This window comes from Hyperolius riggenbachi, chromosome 6 (genome assembly GCF_040937935.1).
Source record: "Hyperolius riggenbachi isolate aHypRig1 chromosome 6, aHypRig1.pri, whole genome shotgun sequence".
In the NCBI taxonomy this organism is placed as follows: Eukaryota; Metazoa; Chordata; class Amphibia; order Anura; family Hyperoliidae; genus Hyperolius; species Hyperolius riggenbachi.
Genome location: NC_090651.1, coordinates 347,948,985 through 347,966,621, shown reverse-complemented (window position 1 = coordinate 347,966,621; position 17,637 = coordinate 347,948,985). Strand labels below are relative to the sequence as shown.

General features: G+C 45.0%; 1 protein-coding gene across 7 annotated transcripts in view; it reads right to left on the bottom strand.

Annotated features, from left to right (window-relative positions):
- The window catches only part of EPHB2 (EPH receptor B2), a 165,267-nt gene that overhangs the window by 50,187 nt on the left and 97,443 nt on the right, over positions 1–17,637 (bottom strand). For all 7 annotated transcript variants that reach the window (XM_068241562.1, XM_068241564.1, XM_068241563.1 and 4 more), the window contains one exon: positions 6,353–6,508. In XM_068241562.1, coding sequence (XP_068097663.1) covers positions 6,353–6,508 — 156 coding nt within the window. The remainder of the gene's footprint in view (positions 1–6,352; positions 6,509–17,637) is intronic.

The following is a 17,637-nucleotide window of genomic DNA, read 5'->3' as shown; positions in this document are numbered from 1 at the left end:
AGTAATGCAAGTACATGGCTCAGTAAAGAATATATAGAGATCAGTAATGCAAGTACATATCCCAGTAAGGAATATATAGAGATCAGTAATGCAAGTACATGGCTCAGTAAGGAATATATAGAGATCACTAATGCAAGTACAAGGCTCAGTAAGGAATATATAGAGATCAGTAATGCAAGAACATGGCTCAGTGAGGAACATATACATATCAGTAATGTAAGTACATGGCTCAGTGAGGAACATATACAGATCAGTAATGAAAATATGTGGCTCAGTGAGGAATATATACTAGTCAGTAATGTAAGCACATAGCTCAGTGAGAAATTTATATGGATCATTCATGTAAGTACATGGCTTAGTAGGGAATATATACAGATCAGTAATGTAAGTAAACGGCTTAGTGAGCAATATGTAAAGATCAGTAATATAAGAATATGGATCAGTGAGGAATATATATGGAAAAGAAACAGAAGTACATAGCACAATGAGGAATACATCCGGATCAGTAATGTAAGTACATGGCACAATGAGGAGTATACAGATCAGTAATGATGGTGGTGTTTGTTGCTAATGGCGTGACCTGGCAGGTACGCATGGATTTTGAATGAATTCAATGCTGATATTGATTGAACATCTGTATAGTGGGTAGAGGGATTCAAGCAGATAGATCCCTCTCTGATCGGATAATGATCGGAGAGGGATCTATTTGTTGGGCATATCAACCAGTACAGTGGTTTGCAAAAGTATTCGGCCCCCTTGAAGTTTTCCACATTTTGTCACATTACTGCCACAAACATGAATCAATTTTATTGCAATTCCACGTGAAAGACCAATACAAAGTGGTGTACACATGAAAAGTGGAATGAAAAATACAGGATTCCAAACATTTTTTACAAATAAATAACTGCAAAGTGGGGTGTGCGTAATTATTCGGCCCCCTGAGTCAATACTTTGTAGAACCACCTTTTGCGGCAATTACAGCTGCCAGTCTTTTAGGGTATGTCTCTACCAGCTTTGCACATCTAGAGACTGAAATCCTTGCCCATTCTTCTTTGTAAAACAGCTCCAGCTCAGTCAGATTAGATGGACAGCGTTTGTGAACAGCAGTTTTCAGATCTTGCCACAGATTCTCGATTGGATTTAGATCTGAACTTTGACTGGGCCATTCTAACACATAGATTTGTTTTGTTGTAAACCATTCCATTGTTGCCCTGGCTTTATGTTAGGGTCATTGTCCTGCTGGAAGGTGAACCTCCGCCCCAGTCTCAAGTCTTTTGCAGACTCCAAGAAGTTTTCCCCCAAGATTGCCCTGTATTTGGCTCAATCCATCTTCCCATCAACTCTGACCAGCTTCCCTGTCCCTGCTGAAGAGAAGCACCCCCAGAGCATGATGCTGCCACCACATTTGACAGTGGGGATGGTGTGTTCAGAGTGATGTGCAGTGTTAGTTTTCCGCCACACATAGCGTTGTGCATTTTGGCCAAAAAGTTCAATTTTGGTCTCATCTGACCAGAGCAACTTCTTCCACATGTCTGCTGTGTCCCCCACATGGCTTGTGGCAAACTGCAAACGGGACTTCTTATGCATGTCTGTTAACAATGGCTTTCTTCTTGCCACTCTTCCATAAACGCCAACTTTGTGCAGTGCAAGACAAATAGTTGTCCTATGGACAGATTCCTCCACCTGAGCTGTAGATCTCTGCAGCTCGTCCAGAGTCACCATGGGCCTCTTGACTGCATTTCTGATCAGCGCTCTCCTTGTTCGGCCTGTGAGTTTAGGTGGATGGCCTTGTCTTGGTAGGTTTACAGTTGTGCCATACTCCTTCCATTTCTGAATGATCGCTTGAACAGTGCTCCGTGGGATGTTCAAGGATTTGGAAATCTTTTTGTAGCCTAAGCCTGCTTTAAATTTCTCAATAACTTTATCCCTGACCTGTCTGGTGTGTTCTTTGGACTTCATGGTGTTGTTGCTCCCAATATTCTCTTAGACAACCTCTGAGGACGTCACAGAGCAGGTGTATTTGTACTGACATTAGACTACACACAGGTGTACTCTATTTAGTCATTAGCACTCATCAGGCAATGTCTATGCGCAACTGACTGCACTCAGACCAAATGGGCTGAATAATTACACACACTCCACTTTGCAGTTATTTATTTGTAAAAAATGTTTGGAATCATGTATGATTTTCGTTCCACTTCTCACGTGTACACCACTTTGTATTGGTCTTTCATGTGGAATTTCAATAACATTGATTCATGTTTGTGGCAGTAATGTGACAAAATGTGGAAAACTTCACGGGGGCCGAATACTTTTGCAAACCATTGCATATAGCCACCTTTAGTGATGTTGGCATATGGCACAATGAAGAACATGCCTGGTAAAAAATATCCTATTAATATTATAAATGGGAAAGTTCGGATGTTTTGATGTTTGTTACTCGATCACGCAAAAATGGCTGAATGGATTTGAATTAAATTTGGCGCACACATAGTACATTAGCTGGGATAACATATAGGATACTTTTTATTCCCATAACCAAAACGTGGGCAGAGACAAAAACAAATTTTACTGGGAAATGTAAACAGCAGCCATTCTTACACTGTTAACGGCAGGGTTCTCAAACTTTGCACGGTTGGTTACTGGGTGACTGGGATTAATATTATGAAAAGTGGGTGGAGCCTACATAAGCCAATCAAAATTCTCCTATTGATATTAAAGGGGAAATATTTAATTGCTGTCATTCTTGCACTGTTAATGGCACAAGCCTCAAAGCTGGTACAGTTGGTCTTTGGGTGACTGGGGTTCAAATTCAGAAAAGGGGATGGAGCCACAAACAGCCAATCAGATTTGTTTCATTTCAATGTAAATGATTGATTACAAAGACTGCAAAGCTTACAAACTTGGTCATTAAGTAATTGTGTGTTAGAGTTAGAAAAAGGGTCTGTAGCGAACACCAGCCAAATACATTCCCGGGCAATGCCGGGTCATCAGTGGGCGGTGGCAAAAACAAATTTCACTGGGAAAATGTAAACTGCAGCCATTCTTACACTGTCAATGGTAGCGTTCCTAATCTTTGCATAGTTGGTCACTGGGTGACTGGGATTAATATTCAGAAAAGTGGGTGGAGCCTACAAAAGCCAATCAAAATTCACCTATTGATTTTCAAGGGGAAATATTTAATTGCTGCCATTCTTTCACTGTTAATGGCACAAGCCTCAAACCTGGTACAGTTGGCCTTTTGGTGACTGGGGTTCAAATTCAGAAAAGGGGGTGGAGCCCCAAACAGTCAATTAGATTTGTTTCATTTTAATGCAAATTATTGATGCCTAAGACCGCAAATCTCACAAACTAGGTCATTGAGTAATTGTGCGTTAGGGTTAGGAAACACCAGCCAAATACATACCTGGAAAATGCCGGGCCATCAGCTAGTGTATGTATGTATATATGTATATATATATATATATATATATATATATATATATATATATATATATATATATATATATATATATTTATATTTATGCACAGATCAGTGATATAAGCACATGGCCCAGTAAGGTAATTACACAGCCTGGGAAGAAATGTCTACAGGTCAGTGATATAAGCATATAGCTCAGTGAGGGAAGAACATGGCCTCGTTATAGATCTTAAAGGACCATTATTGAGAAAAACTGTAAAATGTTAAATACATGTAAACACATACAAATAAGAAGTACGTTTCTACCAGAGTAAAATGAGCTATAAATGCATTTTCTTCTAGGTTGCTGTCATGTACAGTAGGTAGTAGAAATCTGACAGAACTGACAGGTTTTGGGCTAGTCCATCTCTTCATGTGGGATTCTCAGCATGGCTTTTATTCTTTATAAAAACACTCCCTGAAAAGGATTTATACAAAGATGCTGGCCAGCCTCCCTGCTCCCTTTACACTTTTTTGGCAGTAGGACAGATAAAACTGCCATTCACTAAATGCTTTTGAAAAAAACGAAAACCCTGAAAACCCCCCGTGAGGAGATGGGCTAGTCCAAAACCTGACGGTTCTGTAAATTTTCTATTACCTTGTAGTAGATAGCGGAGATACCGCCGCAGAGACAAGCGGCATGGTGGCTATCTCCGCGTCTCAGCCAGCGGCCTCTGCCGCGCGGTTACATGCTGAGACTTTGCCTGGTCCTTCTAATGCTCACAGGTTAAGGGCTACGTGCGCGCGAGCCAAGCGTCAGGACCTTTATGCATCTAGGAGGTGAGTCAGCTGACGCGCGGTCAGCTGATTCCAGCCAGCGTCCGGATTGGTTAAGTGACTGGGGCGGCGCTGTTGAGCATGGTTGGGTATATATAGGACAGGCCTGTCAGTAGCTCCTCGTCTGCTGTTGCAAATGCTATCGTGTTAGCGCTCAGACCCTAGTCAGATCCCAAAGTGTGCTAGAAACGGCCAGAGCCGGGGATCCACACTTAGCCAGATTCTGTTAATAGCTTAAAGTACTAATTGCATTGTTTATTTGTTATGACTTTCTGCTTACTCTGACTATCCTCCTGTTTGTCGATTCTGTACCTCAGCCATCTGATTCACGTTGCCGGCTTGTTATTGACGCTGAATCAGTCTTCCGTTTCTGTACTGTACCTGTCCGCTCGTTGCCTACTCTGCCTGTCTGACCTCGCTACCCGCACCAGTGGGCCCAGCCACTGGTGAGGGAAATTACTGTCTGTATCATCTACTCCTAGGCTGCAGTACTGTCTGTATCATCCACACCTAGACTACAGTACCGTCTGTATTACCAACTCCTAGGCTGCAGTACTGTCTGTATAATCTACTCCTAGGCTGCAGTACTGTCTGTATCAACTACACCTAGGCTGCAATACAGTTCGTATCACCTGTTCCACAGGGGATCGTTAGTGCAGTACTCATTGTATTACTCCTCCTTGTGCTGTGCACCAAACACTACTAGGCTGCAGTACTACCTGAATCACCTGCTCCACAGGTGATCAGTTGTTCAGCTCTGGTTGTATTACCTTCTACTTGCGTTTGTGCTTCCAACACTCTCGGCTGCAGAACGGCCTGACTCACCTGCCCAATAGTGAGCACCGGCTGCAGTACTGTCTGGGTCACCCGCTCCTCGGGTGAACCCGCTCATCCTAATTACTGTTACACCAAACACTATCTCACATTGGTAGTCTTGTATCTGGCTATACTAGCATTATTGGTGATTCGGCAGATCACCACATAATCAGATATAGCATCTGTATTATTGGTGATACTGCAGATCGCAATAATCAGAAAATCTTTTAGCTGACACCAATCGTTACATACCTACTGTAAGTGACAGCAGCATAGAAAAAAAGTAATTTGTCTCATTTTACTCTAGAAAAAATGTACTTCGTATTTGTATAGTGGTCCTTTAAAAGATCCGTGAAATATATACAATCAGTGATATCAGTAGATTGCTCATTAAAGGAAAGGAGCATTCTCTCCAAGTCCTGCATCCACTCTGTATTGGAATCCACTCCATAATATGTTGTGTCTAGTGAGAGTGTTCCCGGGACGTTCTGGCCGTCAGCTGATTTTGCTGCTACTCCTCTTGTCCCCCTGAGTTAGGATTGGGTTTCCTGGAACATTTGTAATCTATTATCAGGAGGGGAGAGCTTAGGCTGTAACCTCTTTTACATTTCTTCTGCCAGAACTGCAAGCACTGGTCACATGACCAACTACGCTGCTATCTGATAGGGCAGCCTGTAGGAAGGCAGGTGTGCGCAGGGAAATCTCTTTCTCCCGGCACCAGAACTTCATGTAACACACATTTGTGTCCTCAGTGTCCAGGGCTGTGAAGTGAGTATTTTTTGGGTGCCTGGAGTAGGAGTTGGAGAAGGGAAAAAAAGCACCGACTCTGAATGTCATTCTATATCGGCTCCCCCGCCGCTGCTCGCCTCCCTGTGATTCCTCCAATCACAAGCCGCAACTTGGGAGGTACTTACTAAGTCGCGGCTAAGCGTCCGACTGGAGGAAGCACACGGAGGCGGGCAGCGGCGGGGGAGCCGATATAGAATGACAGGCTGCAGGTAGATAAAAGGCTAGCCACAAGCAGATTGTCGCCAGCCTAGTGCTTTTTTGGGGGGTACAGCAGACCCCGGGGGGACTAGAGGCGCAATACAGAGACACAGAGGCATGTAGTTATGCACAGAACATGCCTTTGTGTTCTCTTAAGATATAAAATACCCGCCTTGGGTTCTCTTTACAATGCCTAAGCTTTGGCAGTGATGAAATACCTTTTATGTTACATACTTCCAATCAACAAGTTTGTGTCCCCCGTGTCACACACATATTAGTGTCCCCAGGGGCTGCAGACTGTGTGATACTCACTGGTGCAGGGCATTTCCAAGGGGTCAGAGTCAGCCCTGTAGTAGCCTGCTCGGCAGACGCAGTTGGTGGCCCCTTCAGACGTGGTACGGCTGTTGATGGGACAATAAAGGCAGCTTTCATCACCCTGGTTCGGTTTGAACATTCCTGAAGAACAACCTGAAATTGAAGAAAAGTTGTTAAAGGATACCTGAGGTGACATGTGACATGATGGGATAGATATGTGTATGTACAGTGCCTTGCACACAAATAACTATGCTGTGTTCCTTTTTTTCTTTCTCTGCCTGAAAGAGTTAAACATCAGGTATGTAAGTGGCAGTTCCTGTCTGAGTCAGGACGATGTCAGACTACAGTGTGACCCTCACTGATAAGAAATTACAACTATAAAACACTTTCCTTGCAGAAAATGGCTTCTGAGAGCAGGAAAGAGATAAACAGGGTCAATAGTTCATAGATTTTAGCTCTGGCATACTTCAATGAATGTGTCATTGAGCAAAAACAATAAAACATTAAAAAACTTAAATAAATATAGAACTGTGGAATATATTAAAAAGTCATTTGTAGGAGAAGGAGGATAGATACAATTGTTTATTTCATTACATTATTTTCACCTTGAGTGTCCTTTAAAGCTCTGTCCACACACAGCACAGGCGCTCTACTAAATCATTAAAGGACAACCGAGGTGACATGTGACAGGATGAGATAGACATGTGTATGTACAGTGCCAATCACACCAAGGACTATATGCCATGTTCCTTTTTTTTTCTTTCTATGCTTGAAAGAGTTAAACATCAGGTATGCAAGCGGCAGTTTCTGTCCAGGTCGTGACTGGGTCATACTATTTCATACCTGTCCGATGAGATCTGGCGGAAGTGACTTTTTATTGCCACAAGGCCGGTGCTAGCGCAACAGCACGTTGGTTTGTAACTTGCGCAGCAACAGGAAGTCATGTAAGTCCAGTGTTCTCCCCAGGCTCTTTTAGCCGGGTACCCCATCTGCTAATTTTTGTGACCACCCGGCTAACATTAGCTGACTTCCCCATCTGCCTCATACACAGAATTGCGCAGAGCGCCGCCCCTGCATTCTCCCGCTGTGGCCCACCCGGCTGGAAAAAAGTTCTGGGGACAACACTGAAGTCTATGGCACCGCACAAATTTTAAACTGATCGCCGCACATATTCGCTTTGTGCTTGGTGGAAGCGTATATTATCAATACTCTTCCGCGCATTGCGAATGTCGGCCACAGGAAGTGAGCGCTAGAGAACCTCACTTCCTGCTTGGCTTGCAGCCAGAATGGAGATTACCGCGCACTGCACTAATCTCCATCGGCTTCTTTTGGCGTTGCGACCAGCCGACCGCACCGCCCTACAACCGCAGGTCGGCAGTGTGAAAGCTTCAAATAATTTACATACAATTTAATAACTGATGTTATGCTGGGAATACACGGTTCATTTTTGAGCCGTGTAGATGGCTCGATAGATAATTTCCGATATGTCCGATCTCCCGTCCGATCGTTTCCGCGCTCGATTTCTCATAGAGATGCATAGAAAAAGATAAGAAAAACGTGTGGAAGGTAAGAGAAGCGGCAAAAAACAATCGAGCACGGAATCTAGCGGCAGAAACAAACCGTGTATTCCCAGCATAAAGCTATATACGTTATCATATCAGTAAGTAGGATATCAGTTGTGGGAGGGGAATACAATGTGATGTCATGTGTTGGGCATGCTCAGATGCTCTTCTGCTCACCGCAGGTGTAAAAAGAGGTTATGTCAGTTACTATAGCCTTTCTGTCAGCTTGCACCAGATTGGCCATTCTCTTACGACTTCCCTCCTCAACAACAATATCTGTCTGCAGAACTGTCATTTACTCATTGGGGTATAGCCACTTGACAGCGCTAAGCAGAATAACGTGCGTAAACTCTTACCACGCGACGAGTGGAGGGTCGTGCATTGCATTCTGCTCTACTCATTCTGCGATAAGACTTTACACACGTTATTCTGCTTACCGCAGTTTACTGAACATACCCCAATATTTTTCATATTATCATGAGTAAACAATACAGACTTGTGTGTCAGAATCTCAGAAAATCAGCAGTTACAACAATACTTAACCACTTCAGGATTCTCGGTGCGTATATGTACGCCCCTGAATCCTGAAGTGTATTCCATGGAAACGGCCGCTCGTATGAGCGGCCGTTCCATGTCAGTTCACGGAGGGTGTCTCCGTGAACACCCTGCGAGCCGATCGGCGGCTTGCAGGGTAAATGTAAACACACGGGGAACATCTTCCCCGGTGTTTACATGTATACGGCGCTGCTACGCAGCAGCGCCGTAGAGGAGATCGGCGATCCCCGGCCTCTGATTGGCCGGGGATCGCCGGCATCTGATAGGCTAAAGCCTATCCCATCAGGCGCAGGACGGAAATCCGTCCTGCGCCGCTCACAGGGGGAGGGAGAGGGAGGGAAGGGGAAGGAGGCCAGGAAGCGCTGCGGAGGGGGGCTTTGAAGAGCCCCCCGCAAGCGCAAGCAGCCGGCGGCGATCAGACCCCCCCAGCAGGACATCCCCCTAGTGGGGAAAAAAGGGAGGGAAGTCTGATCGGCCTGGCTGCAACCTGATCTGTGCTGTGGGCTGGAGAGCCCACGCAGCACAGATCAGCACAAAATAGCGTAGTACAGAAGTGGTTAAAGCAAGCGGAAAAAAACCTTATGATATAATGAATTGTGTGTGTAGTAAGGATAAGGAATAGAAGCAAAGAAAAGAATCGCATATTTTTATTTTCAGTGATAGAGCTGTTTTTATAACACTGCACCATTCTGTCATATTTGCTGTTTAAAAACCACACTCTGTCTTTTAAGCTATAAAACAAAGCAGAAATAATGACCCCTTGAACTTTCCTGCAGTAAAACCTCATCTCAAGCTATCTCTCACTGTATCTTGGATGTTTAAAGCGGATCCGAGATGAAAAACTAACTATAACAAGTAACTTGTCTATATATCTTATCTAAAGTTTAGATAGTTTACACAGCAAATCTAGCTGCAAACAGCTTTAATAGAATATGATTATTTCTTCCCGTGATACAATGACAGCAGCCATGTTGCTTGTAAACATTACACAGAGGCAGGCTTATCTGTATCTTGAGCCTGTGAAAAAAAACCTAATCCCCCCTCCTCCCTCCGCCTCTGAAATCTCTGGCTAGTTACACCTCCCCCTCCTCCTGCCCAGACTGAGCTCCCATGAGCCCTTGCTACTGCCTTGGCTCTCTGAAAAGCTGTGGGCGTGGCTTGTTTAGTTTATAGGGAATTAGAGTATTAAAACCAAAACAAAAACGTATTTGGCTTGAGGAATGCCCTATAAACAATAGGAAAGGAACACAATTATGCAATGAGTAAAAGTTCACCTCGGATCCACTTTAAGAGCTTCAGAAAGCAGGACTGTAAGAGCTCAGAGAAGCTCATTTGCATAGATAACAACTGACATTTGTAACTTCCTGTACTGGAAAACAATAGGAGACTCTTTTATTTGCTACTAATGTTCCATTTCTTAGCTCTACTTCACATACAATATCATTATCTCATAAGGTTATTTTGGCTTCAGGTTTGGCTTCAAAGTACAGGAAGTGAGAGTGATATGGAGGCTGGTGTATTTATTTCCTATTAAACAATACCAGTTGCCTGGCATCATGCTGATCTCTTTGGCTGCAGCAGTGTCTGAATCACACACCTGAATCAAGCATGCAGCTAATCAGGTCACACTCCAGTCAGAGCACCTGATCGGCATGCTTGTGCAGGGGCTATGGCTAAAAGTATAAGAGGCAGAGGATCTGCAGGACAGCCAGGCAACTGGTATTGCTTAAAAGGAAATAAATATGTCAGCCTCTATATTCCTGTCACTTCAGGTGTGCTTTAGACCAGCCTATCTGGCACCAACCATCATGCCACTGTCAAAATAACTTTATTGGCCACATTGGTGTTTGATATGAACAGTCACTGGCATTCCTGACCTGAACCTGCATGATATTATGCACTGTACAGCTGCTACGTGATTGGCTGATTAAAAAATGGAGGCATTAAGTAGGTTTGAGCTGTTTAAAATAAACTGCTTGATATACAATACATGCCTAGTGGGCACCGTCTGCCTTGTCATATTTGGCCTCTCTGGTCACAGAAGGGGTCACAATAAGTAAATATCCTCAGGGGACGGCCCGGACCCTCATCCCTCTCTGCACAAACAAACGTCTTTTATGGATAAACTTTCCCAAGAGTAGCGTGAGGGCCTTTTGTGTGGTGCGGACAATGCTGATCCTCTTTCTCCACACTGCCGAGTGGGGGGGAGGCGGGAGAGTCCCGGCCGTACAATACATCCCTTCACTGCCTGAGACCCAAGATGGCCGCTGACTCCTACAGGAAGCATGGAGGATGTAAAGCTCTCACACATCAGATGTCTCTTATTCCTTATTTATTAACCGTGGTTGAGGCGGCCATACTGTACTATGCCGAATACCTCAGAGTACAGTAAACTGCTGGGGGACCCATACACAACCCAAGAGAACACGGAGCTCAGTAACCATGACATCACGAAGTGGTGGTGGCAGCTGCCCATTTGTCGGTATGTATGTAGCAAGTCATGTCCTACTGTAAATGCTACATACTGGAGATGGGGTTTCTGGGTGTTGGGAAGGAGCCCCAAAAAATGTTTCTGATCTGGAGTGGGTCACTATTCAGAAAAATTAGATTTAAGAAGAGGTATCTTACCTCTTATGATGACTCAATATAGAGATTTAGGAAAGGAAACCTTTATTATTCAACAGATTTGTTGTAGACAATACGTTTTATGGGTCCTTGCCTGCTTCCTCAGGTCACTACGACAACAAAAAAACACCATTAGCACAAACTGTATGGAGCAAAACTGTATGGAGCGTGGGTGCCTGTATACAGCTCATTTTTCTAAGTAGTGACCCACTTTAGGTCAGATACATTTTTTGGGCACCTCCCCAACATCCACAAACCCCTTGACTGTAACACCTCTTCAGAGCTGTTTTATCTGCACTAGTTGTGGCTGTACACGAATAGTAAGAAACCTAGGAGAAGTGCAACCACCCGGACCAAGGAAGATCCAGTATACCAAGTGGAGACAATAAAGATTCCCATATGCGCATATGGTGGTTGCAGGATGCAACGTACTTTTGTGAGTATCCATTAGTAGAGTAATAGTCCATTACCCACATTCCTGACCTAACAATACTACACCATTAGGCTCCTGGTTATCTCCATCCCATAGGCTCTGGAATTTCCAACCACTGGAGTGATCGGAATTGGCAATACCTGAGACAAAGCTAAGTACTGGAAATGCTACAACACCGTCAGAAGTTTACTGGTAAAAAACGGAGAATGACAATAAATATGGAGCTATTTCCAGGCGTAATGCGTAATTCCCAATTCCCATAAAAATCTGCTGGGCTGATTGTTCCAGAAGGTCAAGGCGGCACATGGCCATTTTCTTTTTGCCGTAATTTTAACACAAACTATAATGAGAATACAGAAATGCACTGAAGGCAACGGCAATCACTGAAGTCAGAATATTAGAGGAGAAATATGGGCGTGGGAAAATTTATTTTTACCGAAAGCTTTGAAGTATAGAAGCCTGAGAACACATTATACAGAATGTTCTAGTTTTTGTGAAAAAGTGACCCTTCAATCAGGCAAAAATGTGAATTTCAATGTGCAAAAAGACTGGAAAAAATCACGATCACCCCTTATTCGTGAGGACCTGTTGTCACATCAACAGAAAATTGGGGCAGATTTACCAAAGCCGGACAACGAAAATGTTCAAAATTGATGCAAAATTCATATCCCTTCACAGAACGCCAGGGACCTCCAGAGTACATTTCAGAAGGCTTGGGACCTCCACAGTTCCTGTCAGAAGTCTTGGGACTTACACTGACCATATTAGAAGGCCTGAGAACCCCACAGTCCATTTCAGAAGTGCTGGAACCTCCACAGTTCATATCACAAGGCCTGGGATCTCCACGGGCCATATCAGAAGGACCGGGACCTCTACAGTCCATGTCAGAAGGCCTAGGACCTCCTCCACAGTCCTTGTCACAAGGCAGGGACATCCACAGTCCATGTCAAAAGGCCTGAGACTAACACAATCCATGTCAGAAGGCAAGGGATCTCCACAGCCCATATCAGAAGGCCTGAGACCTCCACAGCTCATTTCAGAAGGCCTGGGACCTCCACAGTCTATGTCAGAAGGCTGGAGATGTCCAATGAGCTAGGAACTGCACAGCACAAATCAGAAGGAACTCTATAACTCATACCAGGACCTCTTTGAACTCCACAATGAATAACAAAACTATGAGGCCCGTACCCCAAAATCAGGACATCTCAGACACCCACAGGCTCTAGCAGAACCTCTGAAGGTTACCATGACTTTTCTCAAATTATATAAGTTACAAAACCGATGGAACTTACATACTCCAAACATCGGTACCTTAAATCTCCATAGCCTTGAATCCATTATATCAGAACCATGGCATACTTGCCCTCACTTTAATACTTTGGCAGAAGGGCAGGACAGAGGCGGGGCTGCAGCTGTTGCTATGGAGAGAAGGAGGCAGGATAACGGCATCAAACATGATGGAGGCGCTTCTGGTGGGTAGGGAACAATGTTTTCTCCTGTGATGGTCCAGCAATCCAGAACTTTTGGCCACATATATCAGGGTGGCTGTACAAACGCTCTATTCTCGACTGAGGTGGCCCCTCTGGGCCAGCTTCACAGAGTTCAGAGCAATGCGTGAAATTCATGTGTGTTCTAACGTGCGGACACGAAAATAAATCCTCCAACGGATGGAGACTGCAGGTTATAGAGATGTCCAGGAGTGTGGCCATCCTGAGGATCAGAAGCAGGGGATACAATTCCACCCCTACACCACATAAAAAGCTCATCTGCTATGGTCACTGATACCACGCATGCCGCCACCATTTTAACCTACGTGTTATGAAACTTGGTGCAAACATTGCCCACTTGAGGGAGGACTGATCTCATATTTGTATTCTGCTCTCTCCCAGCCACTGGTATCCATCAAACTATCTGCTATTATGCTCTGTTCAGGAGCAGGATCGAGGCACATATCTCATGTTCACTTGTTGGGTTAATTGTTCAAATGCTCAATCCAAAGGCAGTAGCTATTTCTCCCATATAGAAATAAACACGAGAGTTCTCCATCTTTACTGTATTTCGTGGGCCAATTTGCGTCTATCTTTCTGGCGTTGCTCCTGTGACGGTACCTTTGCACATGTATGGTGGTACTGTCCAGTGGTAAAAGCTTACTGGACAAATGTGTGTGCACTTAGCAGTTCAGTTTTGGATAGAAATGTTCTCACTTAATGCTATATAGCTTGGAGGAGACAAACTCTGAGGCTGGAAGTTCCCACAACATAGATTGGTACAGCACATTGCCAAAGAAGCCAGACTGCATATGGCATGGCGATGGTAACAATCCTCTCTTTGGACATGACCATATATATTATTATTATTCTTGTTTCTAACTCACAGCAGAGGTCAATGACACTTTGGAGATCTTTACATGGCAGTCATGGCTCACCTATATTGATAACACAGGACTCATGGTCCTCTCCACCTGACCATGGTCTACACTAGTGGGTGTTACCCTTATCTATTTTATGGTCTATTCTGTGGCTAAACTATTTATGATGTTCTGTTTCTTTGTTGCTAAAAGTGCTATTATTCCTTCTCCAGCTACCTTTTAAATTTTATTGTCATTTTATTGTCATTTATAAGTGTCCCGCTGGGGATAAAATTGCTCTTTGCATTGTTGTTAAACTGACCTTTGTGTCAATAAAGACTTTGTGAAACTAAAAAGCTCATCTGTCAAGTTTTTATATTGCCCTCTGTATGTGTTTATACATGTTAATTAGATCTCCATTAAGGTGTCTTTTCTGCAGACTAAATAAGCCCACTTTATTTAAAGGGGCCCATACACCTAACGATTTTCCAGCTGATATACAGCAGATTCGATTACTGTGATCGAATCTGCTGTGAAATCGTTGCGCAAACGCTGACAGAACGATCCATCCGAAATCAATCGTTCCCGTCGATGCGTCCGTGCGGAAGATTTTTCTCGATTGCCGGCGGGTCGGGAGTGCGTCGATAGCGGCGTTCGAATGCCCGACGACAGACTCTAGCGGCAATACATTACTTGCTTCGGCCAGTGCGTATCCCAGCTGTCACCGCTGTCTTCTTCTCCGCTGGGTTCCATGTTCCGGTCCGGCGGCCTTCACTTCCTGTCCCGGCAGGAAGTTTAAACAGTAGAGCGCCCTCTACTGTTTAAACTTCCCCAGACAGAAAGAAGTGAAGGCAGCCAGACCGGAACGCAGAACCCAGCGGAGAAGAAGACAGCGGGGATACGCGCTGGCCGTAGCAGGTAATGTATTGCTGGTGGGGGGAAGGCAGCGGCAGCACCACCACAGATTGTGATCGGTTTCATGCTGAAATCGATTCACAATCTGTTTGCAGTAAAGGCAGCCATACGATCCCTCTCTGATCAGATTCGATCAGAGAGGGATCTATCTGTTGGTCGAATCTGATGGCAAATCTTTCCTGGTAAGTGAGACCTTCCATTCCTCTGATCAATTTTGTTGCTCGTCAGAAGTTTACTGGTAAAAAAATGGAGAATGACAGAAAACTGCAATATCCTTACTGTAAAGCTACATACTCACTGCAGAGATGGAGGAAGAAGGATCCAGTGATGTCCTTAAACGACGAGTGCCGACCAATCCATCTTTCTGCAGGCTCTGCCAAGTGACAATACACATGATTACCCGACGGCACGAATTGGAAGTCGAGCGATCACATAACTTTGCGTGGAGTCCTCGGGGATCGTCGTTGGGGATTTTAAAGATCAAATCTGCTGTGACGGTCGTTATAGTGCGACGCTAAACGACGTTTGCGACCCACATTCATTCACCTCCTCTGGCAATGCCCCCCCTCACAGAATTCTGGAAACAAGTGATTGCCTTTTTACACGATGTCATGGGATCGCCCATTCCTCTCGACATTAAAACATGTATCTTAAATATCTTAGATGAAGATACCCCCCAATTTGACAAAATTATGATTATTGAATCACTATTTGCTGCTAAGCAATGTATTGCTTATAGATGGCTGACGCACCCGTCCCCACAATCGAAGACTGGAAAGCCAAAGTTAACCGGTCATTACCATACAAAAAACTGATATACCAACATAGAAACTGTCCAAATAAATACTCCAAGCTCTGGGAATGTTGGACATCCAAACTTTAACCCAGGGGTCTCAAACTCGCGGCCCGCGGGCCATTTGCGGCCCTCGATACAATATTTTGTGGCCCGCGCCGGCAAAAGCTTCCTTATAGTTCGCTTCAGTGCTCCCAAGTAATCCGCCGCATCCCCGCCGCTAAACGAGGGCTGCAGAGACCCTAAATCGCCCAGGGGGCAATCCGCCGGCATTTCCTGGAAGGGGCAGAGCTTTCAGCTTCAGCTCTGCCCCTTCCAGGAACTGCCGGCGGATTGCCCCTTGGGCGATTTGGGGGCTCTGCAGCCCTCGTTTTGCGGCGGGGACATGGCGGATTACTTGTAATGGGAGCACTGAAGGTAAGGTAAAATAGGAAAAATAGTACATTACCCATTACCCAGTGTGAATTTGATTTTGAAATAAAAATCAATGCAAGGGACTGGGGGGGGGGGGGGGGGGGGGGAGCTGCTGATTGTGAAATCCCTTATGTGGCCCAGCCTCATCTTGACTTTGCCTCCTGCGGCCCCCAGGTAAATTGAGTTTGAGACCCCTGCTTTAACCCTTCATTTACTTGTTTACCATTTCTTTCTCATTACAGACTATGTTATTATCTAACAAAGTTTTATTATCCTGACCACAACTGTATTCTTTGATATTTTAATGTACATGGGTAATCTACTCTGCTGTCATATCTTAAGTCTGTTAAACTTTATGCCCATTTTCGCTTGGAACTGTTTCATTGTATAATTATACTGCTCTTTTACCTTTCAATAAACCTTTGCTTGATGAAAAAAAAAAATCAACGTTTGCGTGATTGCACGCCTGTACCCACAGTGCAAGGAAACGATTGCTTCTCGCTCAAAAAATCAACGGTCGGTGGAAAAATCGCTGGGGAAATTGCGTGGTGGATGTGGCCTTTATGCACTGCCCAGAACTGAATTCCATATTCCAGATGCGACCTTACTAGAGAGCTTAGAGTTCATAAAGGGAAACTGGCAGAGCCTGCTTGCATGATGGGAGGATTTAGGGAGTTGTGGGGCAAAATACCACTCACCTGTCCTGACATCATCCATCCAGGCAGGTGATTGCTCCGCCTCCCTGTCAGAAAGGGCCTGGGCGAGTTCCTTTCAAATCGCCGCCAGGGCTTTGTGCACGCCAACCTGCGTGCCCACGGCCTGCCCCCAGCTCAGCAGGCTCCCTGCCGTGTCCTGATTGGTGGCTGCTGAGATGGGGGCGGGCTGCAGCCACACAGGTGGAGGTTTCCAAAGACCTTCAGCAGTCTTTGGAAATATGGCCACCACCCCACTGCCATGGAGGGTGGTGGAGCTGCTCTCTCTGCCCGAAGACTTCAGGGCAGGTAAAGTATATAACCCCACGCTTCCCCCATCCCCCCCCCCCCCCACCACCACCCATCCATCCTCATGCAGACAGAGCCTGTAATTTCACTGGAAACTGCCGGACACATACACACTAAGGCCTAGTGCACACCGGAGCGTTTCCGCTGCGGTTTGCGATCTGCTTGCGGGTGCGGATCCGCTTGGGTAATGTATCTCAATGGGCTGGTGCACACCAGAGCGGGAGGCGTTTTGCAGAAACGCATACTCCCGGGCTGCTGCAGATTTTGGATTGCGGAGGCGTTTCTGCCTCAATGTTAAGTATAGGAAAACCGCAAACCGCTCTGAAAAACAGCACTTCAGAGCGGTTTGCCAGGCGTTTTTTGTTACAGTAGCTGTTCAGTAACAGCTTTACTGTAACAATACATGAAATCTACTACACCAAAACCGCTACACAAAACCGCAAAACGCTAGCTGAAACGCTGCAGAAAAAGAAGAAAAAGCGTTTCAAAATCTGCTAGCATTTTGCGGATTTGCTAGCGGTTTTTGGTGTGCACCAGGCCTAAGGCCTAGTGCACACCAGAGCGGTTCGGCTGCAGTTTGCGATCCGCTTGCGGGTGCGGATCCGCTAGGGTAATGTATTTCAATGGGCTGGTGCAC